The 27,734-nt window shown below is 39.6% G+C and overlaps 4 protein-coding genes across 5 annotated transcripts in view; 2 read left to right on the plus strand and 2 right to left on the minus strand.

The window, feature by feature from the left end:
* Positions 1-1,795: 1,795 nt before the first annotated feature.
* Positions 1,796-5,051, plus strand: LOC6032406 (cytochrome b561 domain-containing protein 2). Its single transcript, XM_001842958.2, has 3 exons — positions 1,796-1,873; positions 2,033-2,412; positions 4,508-5,051. The coding sequence occupies exons 1-3, from the start codon at positions 1,804-1,806 to the stop codon at positions 5,024-5,026; spliced, it is 969 nt and encodes a 322-aa protein (XP_001843010.2). The 5' UTR covers positions 1,796-1,803; the 3' UTR covers positions 5,027-5,051.
* A 140-nt stretch (positions 5,052-5,191) lies between these two features.
* Positions 5,192-14,562, minus strand: LOC119767662 (transmembrane protein 42). The gene is made up of 2 exons (XM_038256728.1): positions 14,356-14,562; positions 5,192-5,488 (listed from the first exon to the last, which is right to left on the minus strand). The coding sequence occupies exons 1-2, from the start codon at positions 14,473-14,475 to the stop codon at positions 5,213-5,215; spliced, it is 396 nt and encodes a 131-aa protein (XP_038112656.1). The 5' UTR covers positions 14,476-14,562; the 3' UTR covers positions 5,192-5,212.
* On the minus strand, positions 5,591-7,050 carry LOC6032405. Its single transcript, XM_038256727.1, has one exon. It carries the CDS (start codon positions 6,853-6,855, stop codon positions 5,875-5,877), a length of 981 nt encoding a protein of 326 aa, XP_038112655.1. The 5' UTR covers positions 6,856-7,050; the 3' UTR covers positions 5,591-5,874.
* An 82-nt stretch (positions 14,563-14,644) lies between the features above and the next one.
* Positions 14,645-27,734, plus strand: part of LOC6032402 (lissencephaly-1 homolog) — a 103,657-nt gene continuing 90,567 nt past the window's right edge. Inside the window, exon 1 of one of the 2 annotated variants that reach the window (XM_038256725.1) lies at positions 14,645-15,034. The gene's annotated coding sequence lies outside the window, so the exon portion shown is untranslated. Of the gene's footprint in view, positions 15,035-24,992; positions 25,650-27,734 lie in introns of those variants that run through there. The other variant, XM_038256726.1, reaches the window with a different exon arrangement.

Consider the following 27,734-nt stretch of genomic DNA (forward strand, 5'->3'; position numbering starts at 1 on the left):
TGTTCTAAGCTTACTGATTTTCCTAGAGAGCACATTGGTATAGATAAAACGTTGTCGATTTTGAAAAAAGCATCTAAATCCAGAAAATTGTAAACGATTTCTTTCAAAACTTACAAGAATTCTATCCGTGTGTACAAACAATGTTCCATTTAAGTTTTAGATATTATTTTCAATTATTTCCTTTTTTATATATTTGATATAAGAATATTTTTCTTCCAAAATTTCTGGGGGGGCACCCCAGCCAAATTTTAGGGGGCAAAAGTACCGTGCCCCCCAGAGTCGGCGCCCCTGCTGAGTACCAAATTTAAACTACCCTTAATACAAAAGGTTTGCTTTTTACACAAAAGTTGATACTTTTAATGTATTGGTCCGGTCCGACGTCTGAGACGTAATTGATGGTCTGAACACAGCTGATCAGTCCACGACTTCCCCTCTTTTCGCGACCGACACCAAACCGGCAGCAGGCGTGGCCGAATGGTTACAATGTTCGATCTGCCTTCAATCGGATGGGGAAGTGAAACGTCGGTCAAACAAAACACCAAACCAAGCCTGCTCCGGTGGAATAGCTGGCTGCGGTTGGACTCGCAATTGGGTACTAAAGCCCTAGTCAATTTTGATGTACAACGGTAAAAAAACACGATTAAAACCATTTCTGTCTTTTTTTTTTCATTTTAATGCAAAAAAATTGACAAGACAACATTTTTTCGATGGTTCAACTATGGTCCCCTTAGAACGAGCTGTCAAGTAGGAGCTTTTCTGTCAAGAAAGACCGGGAGGTTAATTTTTCAAAATTGATTTAAAAATCCATTTTAAACTCTTTGTGGTTGTACAAAGGGTCATTGTACTCAGAAAAATAAGCTTTATCGCTGTAAACAATAATATCAGCAATCTACCCTTCATTTTAGGTCCCAATTCAAAGATCGTCAGTCAATCCTGGGGTAGAAGATTCCTTGGAGTAAAAAGAGGCTTGGGTGCTCTCCCCATTCAAGCTTTCGAACTTCTAGGTTCGAGCAGAAACTTACAATAGAGACCACAAAAGTCCTGTGGGTCGTTACGGTGGATGGTTTGTTTTTTTTTTTGTGTTTGCCTCTTGGTTTGCCTTCGTTTTGCTTGCAAATTCGCTGTAATTTGAAATCATCCTCATCATTGATTTCTCTACTACACTTGCAAGTGTAATGTCATACGTCTAAAAAATACCTGTCGTCTGTCACTCATCTGTTACGATTTGTTACGAGGGGAGAGGAGGGGCGTCAAAAATCCCAAATTTTGCGTTACGTAATAAAAGAACACTCCCCTATTGATTTTTTTCGAAAAGTTTAGGAAGGATTTTCTTTTGCGTGTTTCGCAAGGTGTTTCGTCTACTCTCTCTTTCGCGGGTGAATAAAGTTCGCAAGCAAAATAGATTTTTTTTTGCGATTTTTCCATCCCTGGCACGTGGTTTTGGGTACCCTAAACTTCATGCTTCCCCTAGTATTGATCCTGCGCAGTAGTTTTAGTAATTTTTTGTAGTTCAGTGTAATAAACTTAAATATAACTGATTAAATTGTAGTTACAGTTGCTCCCAAAGATGCTCTTCACACACGTTTCGATAAGCCGCGGGCCTCTTCATATTCTCAGAAACTTCCAACACACATTTACTCGAAATCAACCAACACCGCGCCGGTAAACAGAGCCATGGCGATAGACCGCGCAGTACTTGATCAAAACTTACCTCATTTCAGTCAACACTTCAGTTTGGGATTTACTCGCAAGCATCAACAGCAGCCGGAGGTGAACGTACTCCAATTTCAACGTGTGCTGAAGATGGGAAACGAAACCGAAAGTGAACCCTCGTCGGTACCGTACGGGATTCTGGAAAACGGCGCCACATTCGGTGAATAAGCTCTTTTCTACTCACTGTTTGGGTTGGGATGATTTTTAAATCCTTTTGTTATCCTCGAAATCGAACCGGTTCAGTTTTATCCACCCCTGCCCCATCAAAACAAAGCTTTTGACGGATCTTTTGCGTGTTTTTTGGTGATTTCGTCAACAGCTGATTTGGAAAGTGGCGATCGCGCAGCATCGAGTCAACGAGGAACCGAAAATAATTCTTATCACCACGGCGAGGACTGTAGCGTTATCACTGCCGCTGCTGCTGCTGCCATGGAACAAGTGGAAACTGACGAAACGAGATTTGCGACGAAACGGTCCCAGACTGAGGAGGAGGAAGAAACTCGGGAGGACGAACAGCAACGTCAACAGCAGCAGAAACGGCATCAGCCCCAGTCGGTGAGGATGTTGAGCAAAAGGTTGGTGCTGGTGAACTTGCTGGCCAACTTCCTGATGTTTGCCATTGCCGGATTCATCACTTATCACTGTTTCAACAAGGCGACCGTGCTCTTCTCGTGGCATCCGACGTTTATGGCTGTGGGGGTAAGTTTGAAGTGGCACCTTTGGCCGCGAGGGGGGGGGGGGGAAGCGAGGGTGGTTCTAGCATTTTAGCGATTTATTTGGCCACTTAAAGTTATGTTTAATTTTTTAAGTCACTTAAAATCACGACGAGTTGTTTCTTGATGGTTTGCTTCTAAACTCAGCGAAGTTTTGTTGTAATGTAAATTATCCGGCGTTCAGCGTTTGGTCAGACCTGGAATTGGATTGAAAAGAAGAAGATCATTTGCTGTAAAAAAAACTCGAAAAAAATAGATTTTTTTGAATTGCCATACGTTTAATATTCAAAAAAAGTCAAATCAATACTTTTTTGAACAAAAACAAACTTTTCAATCAGAAACTAATTTTCACAACCTGACAACTATACGACTCGCGCTTCGCAACGCCTACCGCGACCGAAGCTCCGCCCTCCGACCAAACTTCGCTTGCGCGAGCCGAGCCGAACGCCAAACAAACCAGTCGTGCGCATGCGCATAGCAACCGTAGCAACCCGATTACGTAGCAACCGTAGCAATAAACAACCGAAAAGTTATAAATAGGGGTGGCTACCCAGCAACCGGCAATTGAGTCCAACTGATCATCATGAACGGAGGTATGCTGCTCAATTTTTTCCGAATAATTTTTCGGTCTTTTTTTCAGGCCCAAATGGACTCGAATTTCACTCCGGACCATGATCCGGATGTAGAAATGACAAATAGAAATAATAATTACCTCGATGTGGCCACTGAGGCCACCGTTCAAGAATGGTTCGGAATGATAAACGAAATTCGCCGGAATTCGGTGCTTCCGGGCCCGAGATCGCTTGCGGAACTAGCTTTCGCGGCGATTTCGGTCCCGGAACCACTGGCAGGTATCAGAATTCGTATTTTTGAACCATCTGTGGTGTTTCCGGGACCGCGATCGCTGGCGGAATTAGCCTACGATGCGATCCCGGTTCCGGAATCATCGTCGGATGACTTGAGCAACTTTTTAGAACAATCTGCAGTGGGTCTGGCAACGGATCCACTGGCAGTTCCAAATTCAATGTGTAATTATTTTAATTCAAATTTTTCGGACGAATCTGTGGTGGATCCGACTCCGTCGGGTTCACCATCGGATAACCAAATTCAAAGTGTTATTATTGATTTGGAACCAACTGCGGCAGTTCCCAATACGGAATTGCCAGCAGAACCAAATTTCAAAGTTAATGTAGATTGTAAATATTTTTGGTGTTACGATTGTCGCAGTCCCAGGAACAGTTTACCCTGGACCTTGAGACTGCGATATTCAAAATTTTCAATGATTTCTAGATATTTTTCTTTTATTTTCGTTTGTATTTTAGTTGCTTTTTTGTTTGTTTTTAGTTTCTTTTAGTTAAATTTTCCTTTCTTTTTCTTACTATTTTTCAAGTAGTTTGATTTTGGACCAAATTCAAAATTTTGTAGTGAACTTTTAGTGTGTAGAAGCGACCTGAGTACAGTTTGTTTGGACATTTGATCGATTTTTCACCTTAATTTCTGCATATTAATACGATCTTTGAATTTTTTTTGGAAAAAGTTCAAGCAAATTGGTAGATTTTCTTTTTTGCTTCAAAAAACAACCAATTTTGAATTCCTTCTGTATGGTGTGAAACCCATATCAGACTATAAACGAAAATTTCAATCAAAATTTAGTTTGTTTAATTTTCTGTACGGTGTGAAACCCGTTATCAGACTGTAAACGATTCCTTTTGGATTTTGCAAAAAAGAAAATCAACCAAGTTAGCTTGAAACCAAAATTTAAAATTTTCGTATTGATATGTGAAAATTAAAGTGAAAAATCGGCCTTCAAAATTTGTTAGGACTCTTTTAAGTAAGGAGTCCACATCAGAAAGCTCCCCTTTTAGTTAAGTGTTGAGCTTTTTGGTGTGGGGGTGTGTGGTGGGCCAGTGCTCAGGTCGCGAAACAATTACTTTATTTTTTAATTTTATACTTTAGTTGTAAGCAACTTTCATTTCGTTTAAGACTGCAGAGCCAAAAGCAGTTAAAAATCACTTCAAAAAATGTTGTCAAAAATATCCAATAAAAGCGATTGTAAAATAAACATCATCCCCATTCCACAGTACCTGGTCCTGATGTCCCAAGCGGTTCTCACGCTGTCCGGCGCCAATCTGCTCACCTACCAGCGGCACCACAAAACCCGCGTCCTCGTCCACTGGCTGCTGCAGGCGGTGGCCGGTGTGCTCATCACGGTGGCCTTCGTCTGTATCGTGCTGAACAAAATCCGCATGGGAAAGGCCCACTTCCAGACCACGCACGGCCTGTTCGGGCTGATCACCGTCATCCTCACGCTGGTTTCGATTGGCGGCGGAGTTTTCACCAAGTACGGCTACCAGTTGCGCTCGGTGGTGCGACCCATCTACTCCAAAATCATGCACGGAGTGGCCGGAACTGTGACGTACATTCTCGGATCGGTCACCATCGGTTTGGGCATCTACTCGCGCTGGTTCGAGGAGGACAACGGCGAACAGGTGCGGCTGGCACTGCTCATTGGACTGATTGCCGTTACGCTGTACGTGATCATCAACCCGATCGCGGCCACCATCAGCCGGACCAAGACGGCGCTGAGGACTACCTTATAAAGTGTGACGATAATAATTAAACTAACGCAACTAATCCATTCCTTCCGCGCGGAACAACTCATCGAACTAACACAAATTTGTACTAATTTTACAAAACGAAAAGATGCGACTTTTTTAATAATATATATTTTTGTAAACGTCTTGTTATACACAATTAAAAAAAAAACTTAAAACAAAAATCACAAATTAAGACTGCTTTTTCTTCGTCTGCTCGTCGTCGTTCACAATCAGCAGCAGCCCGGCCAGCACCAGTGCCGTTCCGATCCACCACAGGAACGAGGTCCGCTCGTCGAAGATGAACCACCCGAGCAGGGCCGAGGCGGTGTAGTTGGTGGCCGCACTGACGAGCGCCGCGACCAACGTTCCGCCGTCCGCGTGGAGCGCTTTGACGAAGAAGCGCCACACGCACGCGTTCAGCAGCACCATGATGACGATGCACGCGATCTGGGCGAGCAGCTCGAACTGGAAGAGAGGGGTGGGGATTCAACGTTTTTCAAATTTATTTATGCTATAAATTTCAAGTTATCGTGATGCGTAATTCTTTCAAAATGAGTAAACTAGTTATAACTTTGTAGACAAAGATTTATTTACCATCGATTTGTTAAAATGAGAAAACTTTAGTCGATACATCTATGCAGGAAAAAAAAAAAAAGAAAATGAAAAGAACCTTACTCTACTCTACTTTTTGTGACCCTAACGAAAGTAAGCTGAACAAAAGTACAATTTAGTTTCAGGTGTTAAAATTGAAATTGTGCATTTCGCTCAATGCACTGCCAAAAAATTAGCAAACAAAAAAAAAACGTTTTTTGTATATTCGTAATACGATCCAGCGGCATCGTCTCCCCTCTCTATGTCGTGCTCAGAATCTCGTCAATCAGCCGCAAAATGCCGATCTTGAGCTTGCGCTTCTGGTCCATATTCATCGACTGAATATCGGGGATGAGACTTTTGAAGAAGTTGTTGTCCGCGTCGGCCGCCGCGTTCGACGTAAACTGCTGCTGTTGGAGGGGTGACGCGTGCTGCCGGAGTGTCGCACTCGACGAGGCCGAAACCGGCTGCGACTGGGGTTGGCCGCCTCCGCTCGAGAGTGGCGTGGCCGCGTACAGCGTGGTGGTGTTGGCCGGAGTCGCGCTGAGCGTGGTGTACGTGTAGTGCTTGACCGGCGAGAGCGGGTCTTTCTTCATGGAGTTTGTTGTCGACGGGGCGGAAACGGCAATCTGGTGGACCGTCTCGATGCGTGGCTGCTTGGACGGAGTGGCCTCAATGATTTCGTACGTTGTGGTTGTCGTTTCCTGATTCTGCTGCTCGGCCATGGGAAGAATCTTGATCGATTGAATGATGCTTTGCTTAATTTGCTGGTGATCTTCCTCCTGCACGTCGATCGTCTCAATCTCCTGCCCATCATCCTCCTCGTCGTCATCGTCCGCCTTCATCAGCTCCCGGCCGCTGCCACTGCCCTTGATCCAGGCCGTTTCTTCCGCCTCACACATCGAACCCTCGCCGTCCTTCATCTTCAGGTACGGCACCACAAACTGCATGTGGTTGTACAGGTAGTACGGCTTCCGGCGCACGTTGGAACCGCTGTCCGCGTTGTCCCGCACCGACTTCAGGTACCGGGTCATGCAACAGCGCAGGTTACGCCAGCGCTTCTTGCACAAATCTACACTCTCGGCCATCGTGGCCGAAACCTCCTGCCAGGCGTTGTCCTGCACTTGGGCCTGTTTGTACTCGGTGCTGTTGCTGTCGAACAGACACGGATGTTTCTTGACGGCGGACACAAACGCAATGTTGAACTGCTGGTCCTCCGGAGTTAGCTTGGTTGGACCCATGTTTTTTTTAGCTCGAAGCGGCGGTCAGTTGTGCGTGCGTGATGATCAAAGGGTTGCAAGACTTCGGTCCTCCGTTTTGGGGGAAACCTTTTTCCGCACCAGAAATTTCCAAAATATTTTTCCCTCAATTTTTCCAGCAAGCAATCACAAACACTTTACAAACAACTAAAACGTCACGAATTTTAATTTTATGCGCAGTGACAACAGAAACGTAACGCACCCCGTGCATGTTTGATAACGCCTTGATGTTTGTTTACCGATACACGCTTATAAAAGAGGGTATACAACTTTCTACTCAATATTGAGTACAAAGCTTATTCGCTAATTCAATTAAAACTACGTTCGCTACTTCAGGCAAAAAAAAAGTTCGCTCTACAGCATTACCTTGGCGTTCTAGAGCTCTTATGCGAGATTCCTACTCGAAACTAGGTGTTCGAAGGTTTGAAACGGTGAGACAATCCAAACCTCATTTGCACCCGATATTCGAACTGACGAACTTTAGATTGTGAAGCGACTCAGGGAGTCGATTTCTACGCCTGGACTGAGCTAGCGACCTAACCTAACCGGGGCCAACAACATTTACTTCTCCATCCAACGGAGTGTGTGATCAGACACGATTCTATGACAAATTCCGGAATTCCATTTCCCGGAATGGACGTTTTCCGGAATGGACATTATCCGGAATAAGGCTTTCTAGTCAGAGATTTACCAATACATTCAAAGTATGTTTACATTACAGCTGGACGTTTGTTTGCATCAGGTTTCCTATCTCTTTCTAGCAAAAGTTTTTTGTCAGGCGACTTCTAGCTGGTTTTTTTGACTGACCGCCCGATATGTCAGAAAACATACTTCATAGGGCAGTGACAGCTCGAGCTCGATCAATGTTTGCATCAGGACACTGTGACGAGAAGTTCGTCATTTTTGGATTAAATTATATTTTTTTCACTGGGCCTAGAAAGCCTTATGGAAGTTTTCCGGAATGGACAAATTGTTTTTTCTTATATTACCTGATATAAGAATGAATGCAATCTTGCCTACTCGCTTACTTGAGGTTGAGGATTATTTAGTTTGTACCCCGTTGGTTTGACCTAATCACATTGAAGGAACTCGATATTTTGACAACAATAAGGCTTTCTAGTCAGAGATTTACCAATACATTCAAAGTATGTTTACATTACAGCTGGACGTTTGTTTGCATCAGGTTTCCTATCTCTTTCTAGCAAAAGTTTTTTGTCAGGCGACTTCTAGCTGGTTTTTTTGACTGACCGCCCGATATGTCAGAAAACATACTTCATAGGGCAGTGACAGCTCGAGCTCGATCAATTAATGTTTGCATCAGGACACTGTGACGAGAAGTTCGTCATTTTTGGATTAAATTATATTTTTTTCACTGGGCCTAGAAAGCCTTATATGAATATAAATACATGAATGATAAAAAGAAAGTGAAATGTTCGGACACTAACGCTAGCGTCGCCAACCTCCTGTGGCCGAATGGTTACGGGTTTCGCCTCATAAGCGGAAAGTCATGGGTTCTTCTCAGGGTGGCAGCCTTAGGTTTAAGTTCAGAGGTAGCAGCAACCGTATGAGTATAAAACGGTTGCTTCACGTGCTCTTCTAGCATGTGATCAATCTTGGGATATTCCTTTGCGCCTCTTCCCAAAATACTTTCCTCGTGTCTTCGCATGTAAATAATGCCCAGCCGATCGGTATTGCACTGCAGTCCAGTCGCATTGTCCAGATCAGAGCAAAGGGAACACCGCAAGAGAAGCGCCGCAAAAAGACAATTGTCTTTACAAGACCCCGCGCGGCAAATAATAGCTGCTGGGAAGAGCTTGAAAAATGACACGAAAAAATTGTCACCGCGGTTCTAGCGATACATAGCGCACAAGGCACAAGGAATGGAGTTTACAGCATCTGGATGGAACAGCACTTTTCCTCTCAATAGGAACTATGTTATAGATCTGGAATTGCTTAAAAACAGTAAAAATGGGTAACACGATACAATAGTCCTTGTAATCAGGATTCCGTGTCTTAATACTCAAACAGAAAAAAAAAAAAAAAACGCTAGTGACTATTGAAACATGCTTTATCAACCACCACGAAATGTAACAATGTAGATCGATAGATATTAGACAAACACTAGATGTTTTTAACATTCTTTCAATGTGTTGTTATGTAAGAATTTTCCCTTCTTTTGTTAGTCAGTTGACTTTTGTGAATAAATTCTACCAGTTTTTAGTTGGTATTCAAAGAAGGGCAAACCTCAAGAAAATAAAAAGCTTTTCAGAAATTTAATGTATAATGAGTACTTTTTTGAGGTTTTCCCTTCTTTTAAAATACGCGATCATTCATCAAAGTAATGGGATTTTATATAAGAATAAGCCGGGACCGTGGTGTAGGGGTAAGCGTGGTTGCCTCTCACTCAGTCGGCCTGGGTTTGATCCCAGAAGGTCCCGGTGGCAAATTTTAAGACGAGATTTGTCTGATCACGCCTTCCGTCGGACAGGGAAGTAAATGTTGGCCCCGGTCTAACCTAGAGGTTAGGTCGTTAGCTCAGTCCAGGTGTAGGAGTCGTCTCCCTGGGTCCTGCCTCGGTGGAGTCGCTGGTAGGCAGTTGGACTAACAATCCAAAGATCGTCAGTTCGAATCCCGGGGTGGATGGAAGCTAAGGTGTAAAAAGAGGTTTGCAATTGCCTCAACAATCAAGCCTTCGGACACCTAGTTTCGAGTAGGAATCTTGCAATCGAGAACGCCAAGGCAATGCTGTAGAGCGAATAATTTGATTTTTTTTATAAGAATTTTCCCTTCTCTTGTTAATTCAACTAAATTTTACCTAGTTTTTCATTAAAGGCTTCTGTACTATAAAGCAGAGTCCGGGAACCTCGCCGGGAACCGTGGTGTAGGGGCAATCGAAGTTGCCTCTCACCCAGTCGGCCTGGGTTCGATTCTAGACGGTCCCGGTGGTGGCATTTTTCGAGACGAGATTTGTCTGATCACGCCTTCCGTCGGACGGGTCTAACCTAGAAGTTAGATCGATACCCAAGTAACCAAACAGCACTAAAACAAGTCAGTGTTCAGCACTACAAGCGCTTTACCAGCTGCGGATTATTGCTAAAAAGTTTAGACATCTGCACTAAAAGCGCTTTTACAGCTGATTTGCGATCGGTTTTGGACTTTATATTTCTGATTTCCAGCTAGCCTCTACCACAGAGTAACACAGAGCGAGCAGTTCGAAGAAATGTCATTTTATTTTTTGACTCCATAAGGTTTGCTGGTAGCAGGCGTGCGATGTACCTGCGATGTACCACAAAGTGGAACCAAAAATCAAGTGGCAGTAGTGACTCTGTCTTACTCTGTGCCTCTACTGTTGTTGATCCAACCCTTCACAAAACGTCAAAAAATTGAGAGAAGCAAAAATGTGGCTCTCTCGGCTCTCTCTATTTCCCCTCCCCCTCTTCTGATATATTTTTGGTTTGTTTACTACCACGTTACCGACTCAGCTGTCCGTGTGGGGAAGAGCCGATTTTTTTGCGTGAAAGGTAGATGTTGGAGATGTGATGCCTTGATGCTTGAGTTTGCCGCCGATGTGTTGAATTTTCAGCGCCTTTATCCATTCGCCCAATATGGAGCTGGTTTACAGCAGCTGTTTTTAAACCTACCAATGTTTGTACTTTGCATGATACCTAAAATAACTCTGTGGTATATGCTCCGTCAGACTCTACTGGGGCAGGTTCCTCCTTTATGACCAGTACCCCAGTACCCACGAAGATTCTTTAGGCACCGAAGAGGCCCGAAAAATGTCAACCTTTAGGCCAACCTACATTTTTCAAAAGAAGCGATTCTCTTTCATAATAATCGCAACATTAGTCCTCATTTTGTTTATTCAGCTCTTACGAAAAATTTCGATAAGGACTGAAAAAATCGACAGCACCTGCTAAAGCATGGAATCACGGTGAATCTCAGCCACCAACTGACAGCGTAAATTTTCTCCGCAGGTTTATGATGGTTGTTCTAGTTGAAGGGATGAGCGAGTAAGAAATGTGTTTATTTTCGTTTGCTTCATTCTCTCTCTTTCACACCTCTACTGTGTTGCCAGTTAATGGGAAAAAAATCCAGCAGTGTTGCTAGGAGCAGCATTAATTCAGCTGCATTTCAGCAAAGCCTAAAGCAATTGATTTAGAGCTAATTTGTTCTGATCTTAGCTGTTTTATGACTAACTAGCTGGTGAATGCTGATGAACAGCTAATTTATGATTTATATTAATGCTGGATGGTTACTTGGGTAGCTCAGTCCAGGTGTAAGAGTCGTCTCTCTGGGTCCTGTCTTGGTTTAGTCGCTGGTAGGCAGTTGAACTCACAATTCAAAAGTCGTCAGTTCGGTGTATGGAAGCTGAGGTGTAAAACGAGGTTTGCAATGGAGCATTTCCATTCGAGCAGTTTTTGCTTTTTTCTACAATGTATTCCTTATGGGAGAACTGTCATTTCTACCACTCGAATCGGGTGCTCCATTGCCTCAAGGATCTAGCCTTCGGACACCTAGTTTCGAGTAGAAATCTCGCAATTGAGATCGCCAAGGCAATGCTGTAGAGCGAAATATTTATTTTCTTTTTATTTACTATAAAGCAGAATGTTTATTTTCAAAGAAGGGAACCTCTAGAAAATTAAAAGCTTTTCAAAAAATCAATGTATAATGTGTATTTTTTTGAAGTTTTTCCCTTCTTTAAAAATACACGATCTTTTGTCAATGTGATGGGATTTCGCGTAAGAGATTTCCCATCTTGTGTTTATCAGTTAACTATTGTGACTGAATTCTACCAAATTTTGATTATTTTTAAAGAAGGGAAAACCTCAAGAAAATAAATAGCTTGAGTGTATTTTTAAAAAATGAAAAACCTCAAGGTAGTACACATTATACATTGATTTTCTGAAAAGCTGTTAATTTCTAGAGGTTTTCCCTTCTTTGAAAATAAACATTCTGCTTTATAATAAAATTTGGTAGAATTTGGTCACAAAAGGCAACTGATTAACACAAGAAGGGAGATCTCTTACACGAAATTCCATCATATCGATTAAAAATCGTGTATTTTTAAAGAAGGGAAAACCTCAAGAAAATACACATTATGCATTGATTTTCTGAAAGCTCAAGCTATTTATTTTCTTGACAGGACACATTAAACATTGATTTTCTGCAAAGCTTTTTATTTTCTTGAGGTTTTCCCTTCTTTGAAAATAATCATTCTGCTTTATAGTAAAATTTGGTAGAATTTAGTCACATAAGTCAAATGATTAACAAAAGAAGGGAAAATTCTTACATAACAACAAATTGAAAGAATGTTAAAAACATCTAGTGTTTGTCTAATATCTATCGATCTACATTGTTACATCTCGTGGTGGTTGATAAAGTATTGTTTCAATAGTCAACGCTTGCTTCTATTGTTCATGTCCGAACATTTCACTTTCTTTTTATCATTCATGTATTTATATTCATATTGTTGTCAAAATATCGAGTTCCTTCAATGTGATAAGGTCAAACCAACGGGGTACAAACTAAATAATTCTTAATCACTAGTGAGCGAGTTCTCATATCAGGTAATATAAAAAAAACTCTTTTTCCGGGAAATGTCCATTCCGGGAAACGTCCATTCCGGGAAATTTCATTCCGGATAACGTCCATTCCGGAAAATTTCCATTCCGGATAACGTCCATTCCGGAAAACGTCCATTCCGGGAAATGGAATTCCGGAATTTGTCATAGAATCGATCAGACACATCTCATCTCGAAAAATGCCACCGGGACTTTCTGGGATCGAACCCAGGGCAACTACGCTGCACCACCGACCCCGACAACTGCCACTGAAAAGGTAATTTAGCCGTTTGTTGCATGCTTTTAAATAAAGTGAAGAACAAATTCATTCGGGTTTTGAACTATTTGATTAAATTGAAAATTAGTATTTCTGGAGCAATTTGAAAGGGGTGGTACAACATTGCTCTTACGGCTTTTTTTCCCATTTAAGGCTAGTACGGAGTTCGGAAGGAAAGGGGTCAAGAAACAGCTTTACGAACAGTAAAAGTAAAAACAGTAAAGAGAGGGAACGATTTCTTGGGGCATTTCTTCACCCTCTCTCTGGCTTGCTCTCACCACCGCTGCTGACCATTTTTTTTTCTTGACCGGTTCCTTCCGAAGTGCATATACAGCTTTAAACGCGTGTTATGAAAGATCGTAAGAGCAATGTCGTACCGATCCTTTTAAATGTTGCTCCAGATTTCCGAGCAAAAAAAAATCCTTAGGATTCGTTAAAAAATTACGTCCAAATAAAGCTTTCTAGGCCCACACGCAGAAAAATAAGGAATATTTGAATCAACAAAACGTTTTGTTGATTTGAAAATCAAGATTTTTGTTGAATCAACGCTAAACGTCAAAGCAACTTTTTCAAAACAACGAAAGATTTTTGTGGAATTGAGAAAATCAAGGTTTGTTTCAACGCAAAATTGGCGTTGATTATATTCAACAAAAAATTTGTTGAATCAAACCTCGTACAGGCTGATTCTACAAAATACACTCAAACCCCGATGGTTTGACACCAACTCTGGAGCAACACGAGAAAAGGGCGGATAAGCATTTTGACATCTAGAACTATTCTGCAAATTCCGAGCCAACAGGTAACTTTTGCACAAAACTCGATGTGTTAAACAATAGCTGGCCTTCCCAGCTACCATCTAACGTAGCGAGTTTTGTTAAATAGTTACCTGTTATTTCGGAATTTGCAAAATAGCTCTAGCTGTCAAAATGCTTATGCGCCCTTTTCAAATGTTGCTCCAGAACTGTTGTCAAACGAACGGGGTCACGTTTTAGTTTGACACCCCTTTTACATGGAGTTCACACACACTACTTAACGTTTGTTTTGATAGTGTGCGTGAGCACCGTGTAAAAAGTGACAGTTCGTCACTTTTTAGTTTGACTTTGACCAACCAACGGGGTTCAAACTAAAAAAGTGTCAAACGAAAAAGTGACCAACCACCGGGGGTTGAGTGTATACGATTCTAATTAGATTCCGTTTCAGAATTCGGATTGAGTTAACTGGGATGACGTATCGCGTACGCACACCATTAGATTTTGCTGGCCATACAAAATTTAATCTCATTTCTTATCGTGTACGAACACGCTATACTTGCGCACGTAGATAACATTTCTGGAGCAACATTTGAAAGGGGCGGTACGACATTGCTCTTACGGCCTTTCGTAACACGCGTTTAAATGGGACGAAAGGCCGTAAGAGCAATGTCGTACCGCCCCTTTCAAATGTTGCTCCAGATTTTATTACACAACTTAGTTCTCTTTGAATAATTGTGTACAATTGTCCGGTTTGATTTAAATTTATCTAAAACTGGGTTATCTTCGATACCGCATATTTTGAAAACAATTAAATATTTTTCACACCGGGCTGGAAAATTTGGGAGCTTTGCGAGTTCGCGAACAAAAATCCTGACACGAAAAATCTCACCTGCTTGTAACCAGCATTTTCCGCAATTTCCTGCCCCAGCGAGCTCAGCTTGCCGAAGAAACTCGCCGACGACGCACAGAGGCCCGATATGATGGCAAAGTATGGCTTCGGTTTGCTCATTTTCCACTCACAAAACTCGAAATTCCGAAACGTAAACACAAATCGATTTCTCGCGGCAGTTTGACAGTTCGTTGCGCAAAAATTCAAAAACAAACCCAAAGTTCGTAACGCCTGCTCTAGGCGCCATCTTTTCAGCAGTGGGCTCTCATAAACTGTCACTACTGTCAAAGTTGAAAAATTGGCAGAACGAATTTTCGAGTGACGAGTCAAGCTGCGTTTTTGCGTTGGTGGTTTTTTTTGGAAAAGAAAGAAAAAAGGAGTTTCTCCGTCGTCGCGAGTTTTCCCCGACCGTTTCAGCGGGACCGTTCCGGTGGAAATTGTGCGTGCGTGCGTGTGGGCTAGTGATTTTCTTCCCCGAGGGGTTTGCGGAATTTCGTCCGAAGGTGCAGCACTTGTGTGGCGTCTTCGTCAGCTGCTGGCCGAGAAGACAGAGGAAAATAGGGTGAAACTTTCGAAAAAGGCAACGGAATCGTTGTTCCAGCGGACCAGCGGACGGCCTCACCCGTGACCTCAGCGCGGCGACACCAGCGCGACCGATTGCGGACTCTGTACGGCTGCTGTAAGTACCGTTTTTGCTTCCGAAATTTGAAACAAAAATCGATTTCGATTCTCGCCACCTTTTAAATAATAGAGTTGGTACACAAGCTTGAAATTTATTGTTAAGAGGGTCGGGCACACACACACACACGTTCGTCAGTTTTGCGAAAATAAAAAAAAGAGCGAGCTGCTGATCAAAGATGGCTGGTTGGGAATTTGCACACACAAAAACGACGTCGACGTCGATGGGAGGTGGAAAAATCGATTTCTTGCCCGAAATGCCCCCCAACTCCTCCGAACGCGGTGTGTGACCTTCCGTCGGAGTGGCCACCGTCGACAGCGATGCATGGGACCGTATTGCATAAGGTCTGTGGGGCCACCTTTGTGATGTGGAAAATCGTCATCACAGCTGGTTGAACAAGAAAAAATAAAAACAATAATGAGTGATGAAGGGCAAAACGCGAACAAGAAGAAGGGGAGGAGGGTTGGTCGGAACCTGGTCCGAGAGCGCGACGCGCGTTGATGACACATCGCGTCGAAATTTTCGGACGAAGCAAATTACTCCACGCGACGCGATGACGACGAAGTGGACATTCTGCTCCGCTGCTAGTCAGCGTGTGGAATTTCATTGATTATTCTAATCGTGCTAGTGTCGGTGTATGTTTGTCTGTGGCTGTGTGCCTGTGTTGTGTTATCGCTTGAGCAATCAATGAAAACAAAAGATCAGTTTGGGCCAGTTCGTCGAATGAGTTCCAAAATTAATGCCAAATTTAACTGCTTCCTTGATATCTTAAATCAGCATTAATTCGTAACATTGCATGGTTCTTGACATTGGATATTCACAGGGGAATCTATTGCGCAAAATATACTCGGAGCAGTATGCTTATTTCAATCAAATTTGGATTTGATTTAGCCTATCAGCACTTTGGCATTGCATTACAATGACAATTTTTATGTTTTAGTGGACCGAGCTAATCTCGGCTCGGGACCAACATTTATTTCACAATTTTGTCAACTTTGAATTGAAGTTTTTTAGTTTTTGTGGAGAAAAAAGGCCGACATTTCAAATTGTTTAAATTAAATGTGAAACCCCCTAAACACCGCAACTTTATCCATAATAGGGCGATCCGTTAAAAAAAAAAAATAGCTGAACATTTTTGGTCGATTCCGTAAAGAAAATTGGCTGACGGCCAAAATTTGGGCCAAATACATGCAGATCAACCCTAACATTTATGGTTTTAGTCCAAAAAGCGTCAAAAACTCGTCATTTTGAGCTCTGAAAATGCATCGTCATCATTGTGCATAGTTAGAAACGGGAGCGCTTGGTCGAAAAATAATAATTCAGAGTGAAAAGTGACTTTGTTGTCAGTGCCTTTTTTTCGCATTCTGGAGTCGATTGCAACGGGACCCTGCGTTTGCATGGCAGGATCGATCTTGTTTGCGGCGTCCATTTTTTGAGTGAATAACGAGAATTATTTTCCTGCTTCAGTCGATTGTGAGCAGTGAAGACCACGCGGTTTGTTTGCAGAATTAATCGTGTTTTGCGTCCTGTTTTCAAGTGATTAGCTTGCTTGATTGAGTCCTCCCTACATCAACGCTGATCGGAAGGCACGCCGACGAAGAATTTCTGGAAAATAGCGATCGAATTAATTATATATTTAAATCTTTATACAGTCCAGACTTGATTATCCGAAGCCACGATTATCCATAACGTAGTTTTCGTATTTTTTTATTTTCTTACTTTTTACATCAAACTCTGCGGCCTAATTTTTGTCAAATTTGAGTTGTTGATTGCCATTAGCACATCAAATACATTTTCTTAGTATGCCAACACCCGCCATCTCGGTTTTCTAGATTAAATTTTCAAAAGGTTCTATCTGCATAGCACAGAAAAAAAAATCATGGCAATACTACATCTGGGAAGGGGTACACTAAAACCCCGGTTTACGCTCAGGCGTTACGCTTTGTATTTCGTCGATTTCTCTGGAACGACGCAATATTTTTGTAATCTTTTTAAAGCGATTTATACGTCTTGTGCAGATCTACAAATTGCTTTCAAAAGATTGTAAAAACATTACACTGTTTTCGAGAAATCAACCTAACAAAAAGCGTAACGCCTGCGCGTAAACGGGGGTTTTAGTGTACATCTTTTATGTCAGAAAAAATGTGTAATGCCGTTGCCAAATTTTTTCAAAGTTTATGTAAAAATAGTTTTTTTAATAACGTTAAAAAAAATAGTTACGTTAAAAATTCTTAGTTTGAATGGCGTGATAGTCATAGCTTTTCTTGTTAAAATCAGATTTAATATGCTCTAACTTTCTTTTACGTCAATTGTACCATTAATAAGGTTGCTGATATAGTTTAAAAAAAACTCAATGTTTATATCTCGGATTAGTTTTCAAAAAGATCTAAGAGTCAATGGTAAACAAGTCCTTTTTTGCCTCGGTATTCGATCTACTTACGAAAAACCAATTTCAAAAATGCTTAAGATTGTTCATCTTAACGTCTTTAAGTGCCCTAAACTAAAAATAAATGAAATTTTTACAATTAAGAAAAAAATGAATAATAGTGTCGGAGGTCACAGTGGCTCTTACGGATTTTTGGAAACGCTCCCGAGATATTTAGTTAACTAAGTTTATAGGCTTCTTAACAAAATATATATAAATTTTAGAAAAAAAATGTTAAAAAGTCTGAATTTTGCTTAAAATTTGTTAAAAACTAGTTTGGTTTATAAAATTATCGATTTCTGTTGCATTTTAAACTGAAGCACGAATCAAAAGTTTTCACATTTAGATGAAATTGTTGAACTGAAAATGCCTATAAATTTGGAGAATTTTTTGAATTATGTTCCAAAAACACATATTATTTATTATTATTATACCTTCTCCTAGCGGAAAATTTACCAAAGAATCTGAAAATGCATTCCGACTCGAGGTGGGCAAAAAAAGAGCGAGCCGCTCAAAGAGCCGGTTCACTGAAAAGAGCGAATGAACCGTGGCTCAGAAAAAAAGAACCGCGGTTCTTTTAAAACTTCGGTCTTTTGAAAGAACCGTTTCAAGATGGCATGATTTATGTTATAAATATAATTTATTGAATTTCAAAATATAAATAAGTATTAAATTAGTTTTTGAGAATTGAAAATGCAATTTCAAATATTTCAATGCTAATAAAACATTATCTCAAAAGTAAATGATTGTCTAAACAAAATAAAAAAAAATCATTGTACAACTGATTGTACACTAAAGTATTACCAGAATACGAATTTGGGCATTTCAAATTGCATAATTTGTAAAATATAACCAAAAATCTACTGAATAGGGGAACTATACCCTTTCTCAGCCTATTTCTATTATCGGCCTATCAGCACTTTGATCATGAATTACAGCTTTCATAAAGTGTTTTTGACTGTTTCAAAGTTATAAATAGCTCAAACAAAAGTGAGCAAGCAACTCTCAATTGTTGATACATCTGAAAATGTCGATTTCATAGCGGAAAAAGGCAAAAGTGATGAGAATTGGTCGAACGGCTTAGAGTGATTAAAATGGGTATATTTCCCCTAGTTAAGAGATTTTTGAAAAAAAAAAAACACTTTTGTCCGATTAAACTTAAGCGTTTATAGACTTTATCGATTAAATCAGAATGTAGAAAAGAGTTCACAAAATATTTTCTTCAAATAAAACATCAGCATTGGTTCAATTCTTGCAGAAATAAACGCAATTAAAAACATCCAGCATCCTAGATTTAAGTTTGGATGCCATTCAATTACTTGAATGTTTAGGTTCGACTAGAAATCTTGACAAAGAGACCACCAAGACCTATGGTTTTCAAGGGCATCTTCTCGTTTTCAGTTTTCATTTGTTTTATCAAATAATTTATAAAAGTCCAATTTGAAATAACTTATAAAATCACACGATTCTTAAAAAACCCCTTTTTATACAAACTTTTAAAAAGAGCGAAAGAGCCGTTCAAAAGAGCGGTTCTTTTAAATGAGCGAACGAAAATGAGCGGCTCCTAAAAAAGAGCGGTTTTGCCCACCTCTAATACCGACAATGCATGAAAATGCGACTAAAAGGTTCAGGTGGTTATGTTACAGACATGACCAACATGGCAAAGAACATTGTTAGACAACACAACACGGCATGTTTTAAGTTGATGTGAGCAAACGGGTGACAAAACCTTAAAAATATTTGTACCAGCCTAGTGCTTTTCGAGCAAATTGCTGTTACGTCCAATCCTGGATGATGAATAGAGAGAATGCGTAACGTGATTTTCGAATGATCCCACATTGTTTACATCTACAAAGAAAGAGGCTATTCAAGCACAAGCATAACTTTTTTCGTACTGGAAAATGAGCTGTTTTATAATCAGTAGTATGTGTTTAATTTTGTCTAGTATTTGACATTTTTTGCTTGAAAATTGGGTGTGTTTTCAAGTTACGATCGGTTAGAAGAGGTTTTTTTTTTAACATGTGACGAAGAACTGCGGCGAGAGTGCACGGGAAGGGGATCCATCGCCAAATCAGCAGAGGATTTTCCTGGTTTGATTTTGCTGATATTTGCGAAAAATTACACTGAACCTGCGAAGTTTTTTGCTGAAACCAGCGGCTGAGCAAATTCAATTCCAGCAGATCCAATGCAAACAACCGCTTGACTAGCGGAGTATCTCCCAAAAATCAGCAGAAAACGAAAGCAGAATAATCTTCTGTTTTATTTTGACAAAAGCTACTACCGTCGAAACAAAAAACCAGATGTCAGCGAAACAAAACGCTGATCCAGTGCTAAAAATTGCTGGACCTGCGAAAAAACCCACTGGATCAGCGCATTGTTTCCCGAAACCAGCAGAAAAATCTCCTGGTTGATTTTGGAATCCGGTAGCTCCTTCTAAACCAGTCAAACTATTCGCTGATTCTACCGAAACCGATCCCCCAAACAGCGAAAGTTTTCACTAATCCAGTAAATGATTTCACTGGTTCGATCAAATTTGACTGAATTTCAAACCAGCGAAAAAAAAAAATAAGCGATTCCAGGTCATTTTTCTGCAGGCTGAGAAATCAGCTACTTTTTTCGCTAGTTTCAGCGAACATTATCGCGTTTTGGCGATGGATCCCCTTTCCGTGTGTCATGCTGCGATGTCGCAGATGAATTCCCTGGTTGATTTTTGAATCCTGCAGCTCTCCCTGGTCCAGCGAAAAAACATTGCTAATTCTAGCGAAACTGATCCAACCAACAGAGAAGATTTTCACTAAACCAGTAGGTTTTCAAACGGAGTCAAACAATAAAGACAGCTTCTGGATGGATACAACCGCATCGACTTCATAAACAACTTCCATTCATAATTATTAAAAAATACGATCTCATATTCAACTTTCTTAAGATTTTTTGACTTCAACTCCAGGTCCTCAAAAGCCACACATTTCTTCATTTTTGCAAACAAAAAACAAAAAAAAATTAATGATCGATAACAATACTCTCTACTTTTGGGTTTTGGCGAACAGTAAATTGGTTCCACTTTGACAGTTCAAAATTGAACCCGTTTTGCGAACCACTTTTCAGCACCCAGGTCCAATCAAGCTCATATTTGGGATTTGCTCGCAAAAAAAGTCATTTTGGTTACATCCTATTAGGTACGGTGTTAGATTTGGAACTGTTGTAATAAATTGAAAATTTAGTTGGTAATTTTCCTCAAAAGTCTTTAAAAAAAAGCGACTGTTCAGTGTTCATCAATAACCTGTTAGCCACACAGCTTTATTGAAAGGAAAGGAAGAAAAAAAAACCTGTAACCTCTGCAGTGCCAGTTCCAGATATAGAAATAAAAATCAACACCTACAATGTAGAGCACAAACACACTGTTTGTGTGTGTGCGTGGGCGACTAAATGTCGGAATCCTCCAGTCTCGGATTGTCGCGTCATTCGTCGTCGCCACCACCACCTCCGCCATCTCCCGAGGATGGTGTCCGTGAGAAGGACGAGATGAACCCATAAACACCTACGTCAATCAAGGGGCAATAAGCGATAACGAGGTTGAGTTGCGGGAGTTTTTTTTTCCCTAAAAAGGACATTTTACTTCAATTCAATTAGCTTTCTTTTAGTTTGTTTTTAGAATTGTAAATTAAATTTCTTACCCAACCATTTTGGTAAATTTTCCCCTCTGGTTTATTTCACCCTCATAGCCACGATTGCAGCGGAGAAAAAAACAGAGAAAATTATGTTTTCTTTTGGGGCTCCCACTGCTGGCTGCTCATTTTTTTTCCTTTCCCCATCTACCCCGATCGATGAAGGAAAATCGTCGAGCTCTCTCCCCAAGCGAGCATGTTTTCTCTCTCAAATGTTTGAAACCAACAAAACGGGAAAGTTTCTTTCCAGATTTTCTCCGGGGCACCCACCGGATCGATGCTGCTTTGGGGTGAGTGAGCCCGAACGAAAAACGGCACTTTCACTCACACACACCGCTGGCATGGAGAGCAGCGGAGAGAGAGAGGGAGAGGGAGAGAGTTTTGATAACGATCTAGGGATTTTCAAGTTTGCAGGATTTGAGACACAAGTGGAATTTTCCGCAAAAGAACTAAAAATCTCTTCTCGAAACCAGAGTTTATGGTTATTCAAATAATTGTTAGCAGTGTTTTAAATTTAAAAATCCTTTCTGTTCCATGTATCTCAAAATTATGCCTAATCCGAATATGTCAAAATTGAGACCAAAAAGTGCCGTCTTGTTGACCTACAGGGCACAAGTTACCGTTGTAGGAATGTTTGTTATAGAAAAATCGTAAAACTATGAGAAAAATTGCGATTGGCCAAAAAGTAAATACCGTAGGCTTATGGTCCATGAAATTCCCTTATTTTTGACCCATAGTAGTATGGGTGTTGAAGGCTGTTGCAAAAAGATAAAAAGGTTTAAAAAAAACATTTTAACAGTAATTTGCAAAAGCTATGAGAAAAAGTCAAACCAACCACATTTTGAAGTGCTTCAAAATACCTTTCGAATGCATCTAAGTGAGTTGGAATTGATCAAGTTTTACGGAAATGCGAGCAATTTTAAGATTTGAATTTGTGTTTTTTGTCAGAAAGTCGGGAATCTCAAGCATACTTGCTTGAATTTTTTTCTAATTCTTGAATAATTTTGTAACATTTAAAAAAAAATCAAATTAAATTCACTTAATTCATCTTTAGTAACTTACTTTAAATTTAAGGTTCCTTTCACTATTTCAATCTATTTTAAAATGAAAAAGTTTTTTAATACATTCAAAATCCTAATAAACACTGGATGTATTTGACACATATTTTTATAATATTTTTTTATTGATCAAACGTTTTTTCTATTTATTTTTATTTATCAAACATTACCTTATGTTCTTACTATAACTTAAAACAACAACAAAGTTAATGAAAAACTAATATTAGAGTTGAGCCTAATTTTACCGATTATGGCTAGCGTAAACGTATGATTCTGTTTATTATTATTAGTTTTATTAAAGATACTTTACCATTGCAATGATGATTCTGTTTCAATTTATCACATTGATTGAATATTTGAAAATAAAGATTCCAACTTGAGTTTGGCAATGTTTTTTTTTGTGGTAAATATTCTAAATTGTTGAACTAATTTCAAGTCATTTCAATTTTTTTTGAGTATGGGTAAATAACGTTAGATAAAGCTTGTTATCGGTAAACTTAAATATCGAAAAAAATCTTATGTTCGAAAAAATTTAAATGCTTTTTTACGTTTTGAAAACATGAAAAAATAATAAATTTGCAAAAAAAAAAGTTCAACCAATTTTGGTTTAAGTTATTGCGAATATGTTTAAAGAATTTGTTCATTCAAACATTTTACATAAAATTATTGGTAAAACATAGAATCTTATCAAACTGTTTTTCAGTTATCTTTACCTTTTGGTCAATTTTAAAAATAAACATTGAAATTATAAAGATTATTAAGCTTTCGATTATTTTTCAACGACTTATTTTTTATGGTTCTAATCTGAATCAAAATCCATTTATAAAGTTTTTTTTTTAGGTATTTGCTGTAAATTATTTTGTTTTTACGGAAATTGTCAATAGTTTTTTATTTTTAATTAATTTTGATTTTTTTATGGTTGATATTGAGTTTTTATAAAGAGTTTTTTGTTTATTTGAGATTCTGGAAAAGTCGGGAATTTAAAAATGGGATTTGATTGGTCACCCTGTCTTCCGTACATGCTCTTTGTGTACACGTTTTCTCATACAATATTACATTCTTTTGCTCATAAAGGTGATGTGCATGCTTTTGCATGCGATTTTACACAGATTTTTTTTAACTGTACAATTAATATCCAACATCAAAAATACACCATCATCACTTAAGTAATTTGCAAAAGCTAATCATCACTTAAGTGACAATATCTTGAGGCAGGGTTGCCAGATCATCAAACTTTTAGATTCGTGTGAATGTATTGTTTATAACGATCCAACGATTGGTATGAAAATGGATATAGACATAGATTTTATACAAATAAGTGAGATGCAACTTTATAAAAATACATAATAAAAACAGGGTTGCCAAATCTACAAACCCAAGGTTACGTTGGAAAGACCTTTCAATTACCTATCCAACGATGTAAAAATAGATGGTTAGCCTATTTTTGGTCGCATATCTTACATTCGAATGTATGCAAAAACATATAAAAAAAATTATAAAAAAAAACAAAAAAACAAAAAAATTAACAAAAAATCGAAATCAATTCAGTAGCGAAAATTGCGAATATTTAATTATTACTCATTCCAATTAGTTTTGATTATACGGACTGTTATTTAAGATACTGACTGTATAATCTAACCAAGATTTCTGATCATTATGGCTATTGATTTTTCACGACAAAAAAAAATCGAAATTTCTCGGCATGCCAAATCCAAATATAAATAAACGCAAAAAATGGGAACAGCATAATTATGAATAGAAAAGTGTCTAAAAATAGCAGTATTCAAGTCAAGATACAAAATAAAAACCCCTGACACAAATTATTTATTAAAAAAAAATTAGATAAAACTTACAAAATGTTGTAGAATTTCAGTCTGTCTTAGTTCTTAATAGTTTAATCAATTCAACTTTTTTTAATTTTATCGAGATTTTATAATTTCAATTAACTAAAATATCTCCAAAACGAAGCTCATCCCAATCATCAAAAGTAGAGTCAGTACCATGTGCTATATATTTTTTTTAAATTTTCTAAATTTCAGCAATAGGTTTTTTTTTTGATAATTTGAGTAATTCAAAAAAGTTTAGGTCAAACTTCATTAAAAGCAGATTTTTTGTACATTTAGATTGCAAAATATTTAGTAATTTTGATCCCATCATGTAATGTATTTGAATCCAATTAAATAAAAAACAAATTTTTAATCAAAATATTTAAATATTGTTGTCTTATTTTCCTCACATAAACTGCAACTTGTTCAACGTTATTTTATAAAATTTTACAAAGATTTTACAAATACAAAAAGCTCGTTTCATTTAACATCCCATAATAAAGCATAGTTTTTAAAATAGTTTTTCATCTGACATGCCATATTTTTTTATTTGGAAACTGCTTCCAAATGGCTTTTCAAAAATCTTGTGAAGTATTTGAATTAACAATTAAGGTTATTTATCAATTGGCATTTCAAGGTAATTATCAAATTCCACTCGAATTCAATAAAAGGGTCAACAAAATTCTTTTGGTTTCTAAGAAGTCACAACTCACATTGTCGTCCATCTCTATTGCTGCGTCGCTCCCATCCGAGACCTCCCAAACCTCTCAAAAAAACTAACAAAAACACAACAAAGGTGCTCGGTTATGGACATCGCAGAGAGAGCCCGAACCGGTGCTGAGTCAAACTTATGTTGCTGCTGGTACACCTCTCTCTTCAGCTTCTGCTCTGCACGGCTTCTCTTGACTCGGGCACTTTCTTCGGCTTTTATTACGTAGCTGCACGTTGCCGAGCGTAGAACGTTCCGCGCGTACTGAATCCGTTGGTTGAGTTTGTTGTATCGCTGCGCGACTAGGGTTACGGACAACTGTTTCGTGTGCGTGGGTGTAACTAGTGTTCTTGTAAGGAGAAGAATTCCTCAGGACTTTGACCACTTGCCGGAAGTCCAAAGTCCGCGGAGTGATCCGAAGATTCGGCGAAGAAGTGGCGTACTCACTGCTCACATATGAGTAGCAGCAGATTAGCAGTGCTTGAAAAGTGGAGTGGAATTAATGAAATTACAATCCATTTCTGTGGTTTTCGTGTGAGGCTGCTGCGTACTCGCGCAGGGTGAATCAAACCATCAAGCAGTAGAAGCGAAGAAGTGGAAGAGTGGAAGGCTGCAAGGAAGAAGGAAATCAAGAGAATAATAATACCTGTGTGATTTGAGAGTGATAGACGCAGCAGCAGCAGACACATTGGTGGTTGAAGCACTGCACACAAGAAGACTTGTCGAGGAAACCGGTTTGCTCGCGTTGCCCCAGCTCTCCTTTGGCTGCGGAGATCTTCGCACTCTATACGCTCTGTACGTCATCGTCATTATTATCGATTAGTTCGCCGGCGCTGATGTACTCGCTCCGGACTGGAGCTGAAGTTCTGGAGAGCATCTGGGGAGTTGAAGGATCTTTAAAACTCACAAATTCTTCCCTGTTCCGAAACACGGTGCGTATTTCAACAGCTTTTAATGTGCTACATCCGGAACTTGAACGCCGCATCGCAGGGGAAGGCTAATCATTGATTTTTCCACTTCCTCTGCGCGTGTTGTTGTGTGGAAAAGGTTCTGAGTCATGCTCTGGTTGTACGAGGTGAAGCCCACGATTGAGGGCCGGTGCATCTCTCCAGGATTACGTAATGCCGGCTACTACGGAATTGTAAATTTTCAAACCTGACATGCACCCGGCTTTGTCAATCACGGCAGCGAAAATATCGATTTTGGACGGGGTTGAAGGTTTTGAAGTGACACCGGCTTATCGTAAACAGTGCTGCCACCATGAGAATGCAGTTTGTGTTGGAACTGATGGTGAAACAAATCTGACTTGGTCGCGACGGCTACAAACAGTAGAGAGTGTTATGTGTGGCTAATAGGATTTGTAACTTGAGACAACCGAATCGACTGCGACTGACGATTTTGTTGCTGTTTTGTTATGCACTCGGTGTCGGGGCTAGCGATGTGTTGTTGTTTGGAAATTAGGAACGATATGGGTTGTCTCCTTTGAAAGGTGGAACGGGTTGACAGTTTTGGACAGTTTTTTTTTTTTTGGTTAAATATATCTCAATTTTGCGTTCGATAAACTTAATTGTTCGTAGTTTTTGAAAATATTTTCTGTTTGAAGTTTCCCAAAAAAAAATAAAAATTATTGACCGTACTTCTCAATGGCTCAAAAGTTGCGGGGTCCCCTAAAACATATTAAAAAATACAAAATTTAGGAAACTAAGTTTTTGTGAAAAAAAGTTAATTAAAAAATCGGCAAGATTTCTTTCCGTGTACTAATTTTTTTCACTAGTTCACTATTATTAGGATAGTCCTCATATTGATGACCTACAATTTTTCCGAAGACACCTAATTGATCAGAAAATTCCTTCAAAAGTTACAGATTTTCGAATATTTACGTACCATTTTTGTATGGAGTCGGGACCGTGGTGTAGGGGTAAGCGTGATTGCCTCTCACCCAGTCGGCCTGGGTTCGATCCCAGACGGTCCCGGTGGCATTTTTCGAGACGAGATTTGTCTGATCACGCCTTCCGTCGGAAGGGAAGTAAATGTTGGTCCCGGACTAACCTAAAAAAGGTTAGGTCGTTAGCTCAGTCCAGGTGTAGGAGTCGTCTCCCTGGGTCCTGCCTCGGTGGAGTCGCTGGTAGGCAGTTGGACTAACAATCCAAAGGTCGTCAGTTCGAATCCCAGGGTGGATGGAAGCTAAGGTGTAAAAAGAGGTTTGCAATTGCCTCAACAATCAAGCCTTCGGACACCTAGTTCCGAGTAGGAATCTCGCAATCGAGAACGCCAAGGCAATGCTGTAGAGCGAATAATTTGATTTTTTGATTTGATTTTTGTATGGACAATTGCCAAAATTGTATAGAGATTTGTATTGAAATGCTATGAGACGCGGGTTCGATCCCCGCCTTATCCACTGAGCTTCTATCGGATGGTGAAGTAAAACGTCGGTCCCGGTTTCTCCTGTCTCGTCAGAGGCGCTGGAGCAGAAATCCCACGTTAGAGGAAGGCCATACCCCGGGGGGCGTAGTGCCAATAGTTTCGTTTCATATAATTGATGAAATTCTGAACTTATCCACAATTTTACATATCATTTTATTTGTTTCGTTTCTTGTTTTTAATAAACCGTTTCAAAGATTTTTTTAAGCATTTGTAGTCATGCCAGGTCATGCCATATAAATAAATAAAATAAGGAAATATGAGCAATTCTCTAACAAATCGGTCTTTTTTCTTTAATTTAAATTTTTGTATTTTTTAATCGGGCTGAAACTTTTTTGGTGCCTCTGGTATGCCCAAAAAAGCAATTCTGCATCATTAGTTTGTCCATATAATTTTCTATCGAGGTTTTTAAGCGAAGATGGCGTTCGAATGGTGAACGTCCGAAATGTCAAAATCGCACAGTAGCACCAACATTAGAAAAAAAATGTGGCTGTCATGCCATGGCACACTTTCTTCGTAATGTTGGTACCACTGCGTGATATTGACATTTCGGGCGTTCACCTTTCGAACGCCATTTTCGCTTAAAAACCTGGATA

Source organism: Culex quinquefasciatus, chromosome 2 (genome assembly GCF_015732765.1).
Source record: "Culex quinquefasciatus strain JHB chromosome 2, VPISU_Cqui_1.0_pri_paternal, whole genome shotgun sequence".
NCBI lineage: Eukaryota > Metazoa > Arthropoda > Insecta > Diptera > Culicidae > Culex > Culex quinquefasciatus.